The sequence below is a fragment of the Salmo trutta genome, chromosome 1 (genome assembly GCF_901001165.1).
Source record: "Salmo trutta chromosome 1, fSalTru1.1, whole genome shotgun sequence".
NCBI lineage: Eukaryota > Metazoa > Chordata > Actinopteri > Salmoniformes > Salmonidae > Salmo > Salmo trutta.
The window spans coordinates 19205389-19219073 of NC_042957.1; the positions used below are offsets into that span (position 1 = coordinate 19205389).

General features: G+C 41.2%; 1 protein-coding gene across 2 annotated transcripts in view; it reads left to right on the forward strand.

Moving 5' to 3' along the window:
* fig4a (FIG4 phosphoinositide 5-phosphatase a) overlaps positions 1-13685 on the forward strand; it is a 109542-nt gene that overhangs the window by 27009 nt on the left and 68848 nt on the right. For both annotated transcript variants that reach the window (XM_029738008.1, XM_029738094.1), the window contains exons 10-11: positions 42-204; positions 2961-3058. In XM_029738008.1, the coding sequence (XP_029593868.1) occupies positions 42-204; positions 2961-3058 (261 nt within the window). The remainder of the gene's footprint in view (positions 1-41; positions 205-2960; positions 3059-13685) is intronic.

Sequence of the window (13685 nt, forward strand, 5' to 3'; positions counted from 1 at the left end):
TCTCTATGTATATTGTCCCTCACCTGTTTTGTCCTCTGCAGGGCGACGTAGCCAATGAGGTGGAGACTGAGCAGATCATCCACGATGCGTCGGTGATGTCATTCACTGCGGGGAGTTACTCTTCGTACGTTCAGGTCAGGGGTTCCGTTCCCCTCTATTGGTCCCAGGACATCTCCACCATGATGCCTAAACCACCTATACGATGTAAGATATTATCATCATTAGATATCGTATACGCTGTACAGTATCATTAATATAATGTGGTCTACTGGTCTCTGTCTGGACATACCCCTATCACCAATATGCCATAAGATACACATTACTACAGCACTTACAGCAGTAGTAATACTATAAACTATACTCTGGCCAAATGGACCATGTTTTACTATTGATGAGGGATAGAGATTTTCTCTCCTCTTTTCATCCATCTCTGTTTCTCATTATGACTCCAGCAGGATACATCCTAGGGAGTGTGTGAGGATCAGATGGTCTCAGAGATTGAAAAGGTGGAGACTGCAGTTTGTGTGTGTGGACTCGACTGCATTAAATTATGTTATCCTCTCTTACCCCATTTGGCCTACAGTCCATCGTGGATGATATTTACCTAAGAGATTGAGAGCTTGTCCCAAGATGTGTTTAAGCGCGTGCCGTATGCATTTGTATATGAAATGATCTTTTCTTCTCATTCTCCATTTGGTTTTCAGTCCATCCTAGGATGACATTTACGTGCATAATGCAGAGATGTAATGTACAGAGAGAGCTAGTGTGTCCTCAAGATCTATGTGATGGGGACCTTACCTTCCCTCTCCCATCTGTCTAGCTACACTACATAACCAAAAGTATGTTGACGGCTGCTACATCTCATTACAAAATCATAGGCATTAATATGGAGTTGGTCCCCCCTTTGCTGATATAACATCAATATGCATTGGGGCATCCGCCAAACCCAGATTCGTCCGTTGGACTGCCAGATGGTGAAGTGTGATTCATCACTACAGAGAATGTGTTTCCACTGCTCCAGAGTCCAATGGCGAAGAGCGTTACAGCACTCCAGCCAACGCTTGGCATTGTGCATGGGGATCTTGGGCTTGTGTGCAGCTGTTCAGCCATGTAAATCCATGAAGCTCCCGACGAACGGTTATTGCTCAAACGTCATTCAGCTAATCCATTAAATCAATTCAGCGATATGGCATCAGGCACACACACAGATATAGAAGCCCATAGACACAAAGATGTCCAATTACATGTAAATTCTTGTTCGATAACGATGCCTGTCGGCTCCAAGATCATCAGCCATTAGTGAATTTAGGACAGGTAGATGATCAGGAAGACCCTGGTGGGACATAGCGGTCAGTCACCACCCAGCCAGCCGGTCCTGAAAAATTAGACTGTGGTTACACAAGCCTCCTGTTGTCTTTATGAAATGCTTAAGTAGGTGAATAGCTTTGTAGGGAGGGAGGAAGAGTAGCGTGCCTTTTCATGCTTCCTCGTCCTAATTATGACGACCCACGGGGGAACGAGGATGAGGGCCTTACAAAATGGCTTCAGTCAGCCCCCCTCCCCTCGCCCTGGTTACCCAACATCACCATTTACAACTGACCTAAATGGATGACTGATTTCCCCTCATGACTGATCATGAGGGGAAAACATGTTTGACTGACCCAGATCTTCATTTGGTTGGCTGAATTGTCTGCAGGTGTGGGGCTCTGCGTGACCACCACATGAAGTCATAACACTGAAAGAATAGAACGGATGGGTGAAATGATGGAGAGAGGGGCAGAAAGGAAATGGGCATGCGTGTTAGTTACAGTTTAATAATACTATACTGTATAACCAACAGCAGGTAAGATGACCTTAATGTTTCTAGGTTACCTTTTGGTTGGTCTTATGAAACGCTTATGAATCTAACATCCTAAACCTTAAAGTTTGCTCATCGCTAAGTCAAAATAGAGTTGAGTGAACTAGATGCTGACCAGGCCTACCTATACGCCCATGTAGCTAACCTCTCTCTGTTGCACCTCAGTAGACCAGGCCTACCTATACGCCCATGTAGCTAACCTCTCTCTGTTGCACCTCAGTAGACTAGGCCTACCTATACGCCCATGTAGCTGCCCTCTGACCTCGCTCTGTTGCGTCAGTGGACCAGGCCGACCCCTTCGCCCATGTATCTGCCCTCTAGAAAGCCAGCATCCAGGAGTCCCCTCTTCACTGTTGATGTTGAGACTGGTGTTTTGCGGGTATTATTTAGTGAAGCTGCCAGTTGAGGACTTGTGAGGTGTCTATTTCTCAAACTAGACACACTAATGTACTTGTCCTCTTGCCCAGTTGTGCACAGGGGCCTCCAACTCTTACTATTCTGGTTATAGACAGTTTGCGCTGTTCTGTGAAGGAAGTAGTGCACAGCGTTGTACGAGATCTTCAGTTTCTTGGCAATTTCTTGCATGGAATAGCTTTCATTTCTCAGAACTAGAATAGACTGACGAGTTTCAGAAGAAAGTATTTTGTTTCTGGCCATTTGGAGCATGTAATCAAATCCACAAATGCTGATGCTCCAGATACTCAACTAGTCTAAAGAAGGCCAGGTGTATTGCTTCTTTAATCAGAAGAACAGTTTTCAGCTGTGCTAAAATAATTGCAAAAGGGTTTTCTAATGATCAATTAGCCTTTTCAAATGATAAACTTGGATTAGCTAACAACGTGTCATTGGAACACAGGAGTGGTGGTTGCTGATAATGGGCCTCTGTACGCCTATTCCATGAAAAATCTGCCTTTTCTAGCAACAATAGTCATTTACAACATTAACAATGTCTACACTGTATTTCTGATCATTTTGATGTTATTTAAATGGACAAAAAATGTGCTTTTCTTTAAAAAAACAAGGACATTTCTAAGTGACCCCAAACTTTTGAACTGTAGTGTAGCTGCCCTCTAACCTCTGACCTCTCTCTGTTGTGTCTCAGTGGACCAGGCCGACCCCTATGCCCATGTAGCTGCCCTCCATTTTGACCAGATGCTCCAGCGGTTTGGCTCGCCCATCATCATCCTCAACCTTGTCAAGGTAACAGCACCTCACCTCACTGCACCGCACCACCCACCACAGGGCACCTCAGACCAACAACTTAGTCACACTGTTAATGGAACAACAGAATAATTACTCTGGTAGAAACTGAGTCCAATAGATGAAACCTTCCTCAGAGTACCCATTTACAATACTGTTACATCAGTGGACAGTTAAAGGATCGTTCCACAGCTTGTCTCCACGGATCCATTTACTTCATTTAAATTGTGGTGTGTTAACACATAAAATTATTCATTCATTCAAGGTTTATACAAATATGTCCATTCAATAGAGAATTGCATCAGAAAAGTAATAGTCCAAACCTCATGTCTCTACCACGAAAATACTCAGAGAATTGAGCATGTTTAGAGTGAATGGAATGTCGTCACCGGGATGATCAAAAAGTGGTCACTGCTCAATAGAACTCTGTGGCGCTGCTTCATGGCAGATTGGCGCTAACTTCGAACATCAACTGACAAGCTAACCATTGGCTACAGGTTCATGAGTGAAAACATGGGCTTTTTCTAAATGAAATCCGCGGAATAGGCAACATAGGGACTAAATAATATTTATTTAGAAGGCTGACCGACTGAATTTCATTATCCACCCTCCGCGTAGACAGTCTGTTCCTGCTTTCATTGTGTATTTCTGAGTCATTCCCTTTAAATCGCTATAGAAACGGCCCCTCTCAATGTAAATTGATCGCCAATATATAGCCAATGGAAGCCAAGGACCAGGAGATGAAAATGACGAGGGTATCAAGTTGATTTGATAGGTCCATCCTGCAGAAAGACCTCCAAATGGTGCCATCTCCCAACGCTAAATATGGAAGCGATACAATCAAGAGCACCTCAGTCTAAACTAGCAAATTAACGTTCTTATTTCATCAACACTGTCAAGAACAAGTGATTGATAATGAGAGGGCAAAGGAAACTACATTTTGACATTAATTTATAGCATGCTCTTGAATTGCCCTGTTTTTCTCTACATTTTAGAGCAGGGAGTGAATGCCCTATAAATTGTTAGTGGCCCTAGTTATCCAAATTGCCCGGAAATAAGTTTGGTGTCACTTAAAAGCCATATCTCAGACTGGCCAATGAAAACAAAAGTTTAAGATGGGCAAAAGAACACAGGCAGAGATATGGCTTTTCCTTTCTCTGCCTAGAAGGCCAGCGTCCCGGAGTCGCCTCGTCACTGTTGACATTGAGACTGGTGTTTTGCGGGTACTATTTAATGAAGCTGACAGTTGAGGACTTGAGGCGTCTGTTTCTCAAACTAGACACTAATGTACTCTTGCTCAGTTGTGCACTGGGGCCTCCCACTCCTCTTTCTATTCTGGTTAGAACCAGTTTGCGCTGTTCTGTGAAAGAAGTAGTACATAGCATTGTACAAGATCTTGAATTTCTTGGTAATTTCTCGCATGGAATAGCTTTAATTTCTCAGAACAAGAATAGACTGATGAGTTTCAGAAGAAAGTTATTTGTTTCTGGACACTTTAAGCCTGTAATCGAACCCACAAATGCTGATGCTCCTGATACTCAACTAGTCTAAAGAAGGCCAGTTTTATTGCTTCTTCAATCAGAACAACAGTTTTCAGCTATGCTAACATAATTGCAAAAGGGTTTTCTAATGTTCAATTAACCTTTTAAAATTATAAACTTGGATTAGCTAACACAACGTGCCATTGAAACACAATAGTGATGGTTGCTGATAATGGGCCTCTGTACGCCTATGTGGATATTCCATAAAAAATCAGCAGTTTCCAGCTACAATAGTCATTAACAATGTCTACACTGTATTTCTGATCATTTTGATGTTATTTTAATGGACCAAAAAATTGCTTTTCTTTCAAAAACAAGGACATTTCTAAGTGACCCCAAACTTTTGAACAGTAGTGTATATACTGTACCAGTCAAAAGTTTGGACACCTACTCATTCAAGGGTTTTTCTTTATTTTTGCTATTTTTACATTGTAGAATAATAGTGAAGACAGCAAAACTCTGAAATAACACATATGGAATCATCTTAAAAAACATCTAAATATATTTTAGATTCTTCAAAGTAGCCACCCTTTGCCTTGATTACAGCTTTGCTCACTCTTGGCATTCTCTCAACAAGCTTCACCTGGAATGCTTTTCTTGAAGGAGTTCCCACATATGCTGAGCACTTGTTGCCTTCTTTTCCTTCTCTCTGCGGTCCAACTCATCCCAAACCATCTCAATTGGGTTGAGGTTGGGTGATTGTGGATGCCAGGTCATCTGATGCAGCACTCCATCACTTTCCTTCTTGGTCAAATAGCCCTTACGCAGCCAGGAGATGTTGGGTCATTGTCCTGTTGAAAACAAATGATAGTCCCATTAAGCGCAAACCAGATGGGATGGCGTATCGCTGTGGAAACCATGCTGGTTCAGTGTGCCTTGAATTCTGAATAAATCATCAACACTGTCACCCCCACACCATCACACCACCTCCTCCAAGATTCACGGTGGGAACCATACATGTGGCGATCATCCGTTCACCTACTCTGCGTCTCACAAGACACGGCGGTTGGAACCAAAAATGTTACATTTGGACACACACCAGTGGTACTATATACAGTTGAAGTCGGAAGTTAACATACACCTTAGCCAAATACATTTAAACTCAGTTTTTCACAATTCCTGACATTTAATCCTAGTAAAAATTCCCTGTCTTAGTTCAGTTAGGATCACCACTTTATTGTAAGAATGTTAAATGTCAGAATAATAGTAGAGAGAATGATTTATTTCCGCTTTTATTTCTTTCATCACATTCCCAGTGGGTCAGAAGTTTACATACACTCAATTAGTATTTGGTAGCATTGCCTTTAAATTGTTTAACATGGGTCAAACGTTTCCGGTAGCCTTCTACAAGCTTCCCACAATAAGCAGGGTGAATTTTGGCCCATTCCTCCTGACAGAGCTGGTGTAACTGAGTCAGGTTTGTAGGCCTCCTTGCTTGCACACACTTTTTCAGTTCTGCCCACAAATCTTCTATAGGATTGAGGTCAGGGCTTTGTGATGGCCACTCCAATACCTTGACTTTGTTATCCTTAAGCCATTTTGCCACACCTTTGGAAGTATGCTTGGGGTCATTGTCCATTTGGAAGACCCATTTCCGACCAAACTTGAACTTCCTGACTGATATCTTGAGACGTTGCTTCAATATATTCACATAATTTTCCTACCTCATGATGCCATCTATTTTGTGAGGTGCACCAGTCCCTCCTGCAGCAAAGCACCCCCACAACATGATGCTGCCACCCCCGTGCTTCACGGTTGGGATGGTGTTCTTCAGCTTGGAAGCCTTCCCCTTTTTCCTCCAAACATAACAATGGTCATTATGGTCAAACAGTTCTATTTTTGTTTCATCAGACCAGAGGACATTTCTCCAAAAAGTAGGATCTTTGTCCCCATGTGCAGTTGCAAACCGTAGTCTGGCTTTTTTTATGGCGGTTTTGGAGCAGTGGCTTCTTCCTTGCTGAGCGGCCTTTCAGGTTATGTCGATATAGGACTCGTTTTACTGTGGATATAGATACTTTTGTACCTGTTTCCTCCAGCATCTTCACAAGGTCCGTTGCTGTTGTTCTGGGATTGATTTGCACTTTTGCACCAAAGTACGTTCATCTCTAGGAGACAGAACGCATCTTTTTCCTGAGCGGTATGATGGCTGCGTGGTCCCATTGTGTTTATAATTGTGTACTATTGTTTGTACAGATGAACGTGGTACCTTTAGGCGTTTGGAAATTGTTCCCAAGGATGAACCAGACTTTTGGAGGTCTATAATTTTTTTTCTGAGGTCTTGGCTGTTTTCTTTTGATTTTCCCATGATATCAAGCAAAGAGGCACTGAGTTTGAAGGTAGGCCTTGAAATTCATCCACAGGTACACCTCCAATTGACTCAAATTATGTCAATTAGCCTATCAGAAGCTTCTAAAGCCATGACATCATTTTCTGGAATTTTCCAAGCTGTTTAAGTTGTTATGGATAGGGGGCAGTATTTTCACGGCCGGATAAAAAACGTACCCGATTTAATCTGGTTATTACTCCTGCCCAGAAACTAGAATATGCATATAATTAGTAGCTTTGGATAGAAAACACTCCAAAGTTTCTAAAACTGTTTGAATGGTGTCTGTGAGTATAACAGAACTCAAATGGCAGGCCAAAACCTGAGAAGATTCTGTATAGGAAGTACCCTGTCTGACCATTTCTTGGCCTTCTTTGTCATCTCTATCCAAAACAGAGGATCTCTGCTGTAACGTGACACTTTCTAAGGCTCCCATAGGCTCTCAGAAGGCGCCAGAACGTTGAATGATGACTCTGCTGTCCCAGGCTGAAAAACAGTAGCGCATTTGGATAGTGGTCGATCTGAGAACAATGAGACGGGCGCGCACGTGCACGAGACTACTCCATTTTCAACTTTGAGTCTTTGAACGAAAACAGGGTTTCCCGGTCGGAATGTTATCGCTATTTTACGAGAAAAATCGCATAAAAATTGATTTTAAACAGCGTTTGACATGCTTCGAGGTACGGTAATGGAATATTTAGAATTTTTTTATCACGAAATGCGCCGGGCGCATCACCCTTCGTTACCCTTCGGATAGTGTCTTGAACGCACGAACAAAGCGTCGCTATTTGGATATAACTATGGATTATTTGGAACCAAAACAACATTGGGTGATGAAGTAGAAGTCCTGGGAGTGCATTCTGACGAAGAACAGCAAAGGTAATCCAATTTTTCTTATAGTAAATCTGAGTTTGGTGAGTGCCAAACTTGGTTGGTGTCAAAATAGCTAGAATGTGATGGCCGGGCTATCTACTCAGAATATTGCAAAATGTGCTTTCACCGAAAAGCTATTTTAAAATCAGACACCGCGATTGCATAAAGGAGTTCTGTATCTATAATTCTTAAAATAATTATGTTTTTTGTGAACGTTTATCGTGAGTAATTTAGTAAATTCACCGGAAGTGTTCGGAGGGAATGCTAGTTCTGAACGTCACATGCTAATGTAAAAAGCTGTTTTTTGATATAAATATGAACTTGATTGAACAAAACATGCATGTATTGTATAACATAATGTCCTAGGTGTGTCATCTGATGAAGATCATCAAAGGTTAGTACTTCATTTAGCTGTGTTTATGTGACATATATGCTTGCTTTGAAAATGGCTGAGTGATTATTTTTGGCTGTGTACTCTAACATAATCTAATGTTTTGCTTTCGCTGTAAAGCCTTTTTGAAATCGGACAGTGGTTAGATCAATCAAGTTCATATTTATATCCAAAAACAGCTTTTTACATTAGCATGTGATGTTCAGAACATGCATTCCCACCCAAAACGTCCGGTGAATTTACTAAATTACTCATCATAAACGTTGACAAAATACATAATTATTTTAAGAATTATAGATACAGAACTTCTTTATGCAATCGCTATGTCAGATTTTAAAATCGCTTTTCGGCGAAAGCACATTTTGCAATATTCTGAGTACATAGCTTAGCCATCACGGCTAGCTCCCAGGACTGCTACTTCCACAATAAATGTTGTTTTTGTTCCAAATAATCCATAGTTATGTCCAATACCTCCGTTTTGTTTGTGCGTTCAGGTCACTATCCAAAGGGTAACGCGCAAGCGCATATCGAGACAAATTTCAAAATGTTCCTTTACCGTACTTAGAAGCATGTCAAACGCTGTTTAAAATACATTTTTCTCGTAAAATAGCGATAATATTCCAACTGGACAATAGTGTTTTCATTCAAAGACGAAAAAAAGCATGGTCGCGGGACCGCGCATCTCCAATCTGTTAGTCACTAGGCAGACCACTGACAAACTGAGCTACCATACTCTGCCCAGAGACAGGAGACGACTCAATCCACATTCTGAAGGCTTTAGAGAGCCAATGGAAGCCTTAGAAAGTGCCACGTAACAGCTCAGATTCTGTAGTTTCGATAGAGAAGCAAAAGAAGGACTACAAATTCGCAGACAGGCCACTTCCTGCTTGGAATCTTCTCAGGTTTTTGCCTGCCATATGAGTTCTGTTATACTCACAGACACCATACAAACAGTTTTAGAAACTTTAGAGTGTTTCCTATCCAGATCTACTAATAATATGCATATTCTCATTTCTGGGCAAGAGTAGTAACCAGTTTAAATCGGGTATGTTTTTTTCATCCGCAATGAAAATACTGCCCCCTATCCCAAACAGGTTAAGTGATGCGGGTAATAAACTGTTCCTTCTCCCTTAATGTGACCTGACCTGACCTCGGTCCCCATTACTCACTAATCCACAGCTCTCCACCCTAATCAGTGACCGCAAACATGTGATTGCCTTTCCCTTACTCAGTAACATTCCAAGCCCCTGGCTCATATCCAACCTTAATTGACCCCTACCATATACATTTCTCCTACAGATAGATATCCTTTAACCTCTGGTGTATGAAGTATTTCAAATTACAACCCAACAACTGAAACCAGACTGTGGCCCTTCTCCTTTCCATACAATACCTGATGTCTAACAATAACAGGTTCTGACAGAGTGTAAACGTTCTTCATTCACCTCTCTCCCTCAGTACCATGAACAAGGATATTTCAAGTTCATAAGTCAGAATCCATCACAGTATATTCAAATTACATCTCTGTCTCATTGATCTCTGCACACAACACAATGAGTGACACTAGTTTCACCTTGGCGTGTATATACACTACCGGTCAAAAGTTTTAGAACACCTACTCATTCAAGGGTTTTTCTTTATTTTTGCTATTTTCTACATTGTAGAATAATAGTGAAGACACCAAAACTATGAAATAACCCATATGGAATCATGTAGTAACCAAAAAAGTATTAACCTCTCTGGGATATGTGGGACGCGTCCCACCTCGACAACAGCCAGTGAAATTGCAGGGCGCCAAATTCAAAACAACAGAAATCTCATAATTAAAATTCCTCAAACATACAAGTATTATACACCATTTTAAAGATAAACTTCTTGTTAATCCAGCCACAGTGTCTGATCTCAAAAAGGCTTTACGGCAAAAGCATACCATACGATTATGTTAGGTCATCGCCTAGTCACAAAAAAACATACAGCCATTTTCCAGCCAAAGACAGGAGTCACAAAAAGCAGAAATAGAAATAAAATGAATTACTAACCTTTGATGATCTTCATCAGATGGCACTCATAGGACTTCATGTTACACAATACATGTATGTTTTGTTCGATAAAGTTAATATTTATATCCAAAAATCTCAGTTTACGTTGGCGCGTTATGTTCAGTAATGTTTTGCCTCCAAAACATCCGGTGATTTTGCAGAGAGCCACATCAATTTACAGAAATACTCATCATAAACCTTGATGAAAGATACAAGTGTTATGCATAGGATTATAGATAAACTTCTTAATGAAACCGCTGTGTCAGATTTCAAACAAGCTTTACGGTGAAACACACCATGCGATAATCTGAGTACAGCGCTCAGCCACCAAAACAAGCCATACAGATACCCGCCATGTTGTGGTGTCAACAAAAGTCAGAAATAGGGTTATAAATATTCACTTACCTTTGATGATCTTCATCGGAATGCACTCCCAGGAATCCCAGTTCCACAATAAATGTTCGATTTGTTCGATAAAGTTAATCTTTATGTCCAAATACCTCCTTTTTGATCGCGTTTAGTTCACTATTCCAAATGCACAAGTGCAGACGAAAAGTCAAAAAAGTTCCATTACAGTTTGTAGAAACATCAAACGATGTATAGAATCAATCTTTAGGATGTTTTTATCATAAATCTTCAATAATATTCCAACTGGACAATTCCTTTGTCTTTAGAAATTAAAGGGAACGGAGCTCGGGCTCAGGGCTGTGTGCGTGACTAAACTAAAGGCTTTCAGCCAGACCACTGGTTCAAACAGCTCTTATTCGCTCCCCTTTTACAATAGAAGCCTGAAACAACGTTCTAAAGACTGTTGACATCTAGTGGAAGCCTTAGGAAGTGCAATCTGACCAAATTTACACTGTATATTGGATAGGCAATCACTTGAAAAACTACAAACCTCAGATTAATATGCATATCTTAGCTTCTGGGCCTGAGTAGCAGGCAGTTTACTCTGGGCTACTTATTCATCCAAGCTACTCAATACTGCCCCCCGTTCCCAAAGAAGTGAAACAAATCAAAATATATTTTATATTTGAGATTCTTCAAATAGCCACCCTTTGCCTTGGTGACAGCTTGCACACTCTTGGCATTCTCTCAACCAGCTTCATGAGGTAGTCACCTGGAATGCATTTCAATTAACAGGTGTGCCTTGTTAAAAGTTAATTTGTGGAATTTCTTTCTTTAATGCGTTTGAGCCAATCAGTTGTGTTGTGACAAGGTAGGGGTGGTATACAGATGATGGCACTATTTGGTTAAAGACCAAGTCCATGTTATGGCAAGAACAGCTCAAAGTAAGCAAAGAGAAACAACAGCCCATCGTTACTTTAAGACATGAAGGTCAGTCAATAAGGAACATTTCAAGAACTTTGAAAGTTTCTTCAAGTGCAGTCACAAAACCATCAAGCGCTATGATAAAACTGGCTCTCATGAGGACTGCCACAGGAATGGAAGACCCAGAGTTACCTCTGCTGCACAGGATAAGTTCATTAGAGTTACCAGCCTCAGAAGTTGCAGCCCAAATAAATGCTTCACAGGGTTCAAGTAACAGACACATCTCAACATCAACTGTTCAGAGGAGACTGTGTGAATCAGGCCTTCATGGTTGAATTGCTGCAAAGAAACTACTACTAAAGGATACCAATAATAAAAAGAGACTTGTTTGGGCCAAGAAACACGAGCAATGGATATTAGACCGGTGGAAATTTGGTCTGGAGTCCAAATTGGAGGTTTTTGGTTCCAACCGTCTTTGTGAGATGCGGTGTGGGTGAACGGATGATCTCTGCATGTGTATTTCCCACCGTAAAGCATGGAGGAGGTTGTGGTATGGTGTGGTGGTGCTTTGCTGGTGACACAGTCTGATTTATTTAGAATTCAAGGCACAGTTAACCATCATGGCTACCACAGCATTCTGCAGTGATACGCCATCCCATCTGGTTTGAGGTTAGTGGCACTATCATTTGTTTTTCAACAGGACAATGATCCAAAACACACCTCCAGGCTGTGTAAGGGCTATTTGACCAAGAAGGAGAGTGATGGAGTGCTACATCAGATGACCTGGCCTCCACAATCACCTAACTTTAACACAATTGAGATGGTTTTGGCAGAGTTGGACCGCATAGTGAAGGAAAAGCAGGTGCTCAGCATTTGTGGGAACTCCTTCAAGACTGTTGGAAAAGCATTCCAGGTGAAGCTGGTTGAGAGCATGCCAAGAGTGTGCAAAGCTGTCATCAAGACAAAGGGTGGCTATTTTGAAAAATCTCAAATATAAAATATATTTTGATTTGTTGAACTTTTTTGGTTACTACGTGATTCCATGTGTGCTATTTCATAGATTTGATGTCTTCACTATTATTTTACAATGTAGAAAATGGTAAAAATGAAGAAAAACCCTTAAATGAGTAGGTGTTACGTAGCTCACTCCAGTAGTAGTGAGAGGACTTGACTGGCAAGCCATCCATTAGTTGCCATTCTGTTGCTGCTCTGACTTCAAAGTTAAAGACCTAGTGACAGAATTCAGGGCAAGCAGCTTGTGGTGATACTGCCAGAGAGGAGAGCGCTGAAGTGAATGGTTATACAAGCACTTCTGACTCAATCAGCCAGGCTGTTGCCCTCTCTCTCTGTGAAGTAATTATTCCTGGTTCTTGTTGTTCTCGGTTCTGTAAAGTGGGTTGGAAACTATTGGGGCCATACTTGCAAACATAAAAATGTACTAATCATTTTAAGTTCAACCTGGACCTCTGTCTCAAAATATGCATCAGCCAAATAGAATCGTAGCTGATGCAGAACTTATCGGATATAATCATTGTCAGCTGGTGAGGTTAGCATAGGGCTAACGTGTGCCAGGTTATCTGATGGGACCAGCTACAATGTAGCATTCTATCATGTGCAACTATGTCGACGATTGTATCTGGCTGATGCTCGTTTTGAGACGGGTCCAGGTTTAACAAAAAATATATATAATGTTCACAAGTATGGCCCCATTGTGCTGTTTTCCAAGCATTATATTACTGCAATGTTACAATTAACATATTTATACTAAAGAAGGCATTAAATAAGCTTTTGGTGAAGCTCTCCGGTGTCAGATGTCCCTGTGGGGGAGAAAACAAGGAGAGAGGGAGAGATGTAATATCCAACATGACCATAATGAAGTGTTGACAGACACGTCCAAATGACTGAGAATTTCACTTGAGGATTTTTCTTAGAAACCAGCAGGATTCCTGGAATCACACCTTCATGTGATTGGACAATAGCCTGGTGTGTTGGTTTAATTAGCTATTGAAGGTTTCGGCTAACTCCCTAGCTTTGTCAATACATTGGAGAAGAACAGTTGTTGTGGTTACTCTGACAGATGGAGTGATAAAAGAGGGACTCGAGAGATGAAACTGGTTCGGGGCTAGTGATTACAAGCTGTTGAAGAACCACCTTAAATGCACTCATGCACGCACACACTCTCTTCACA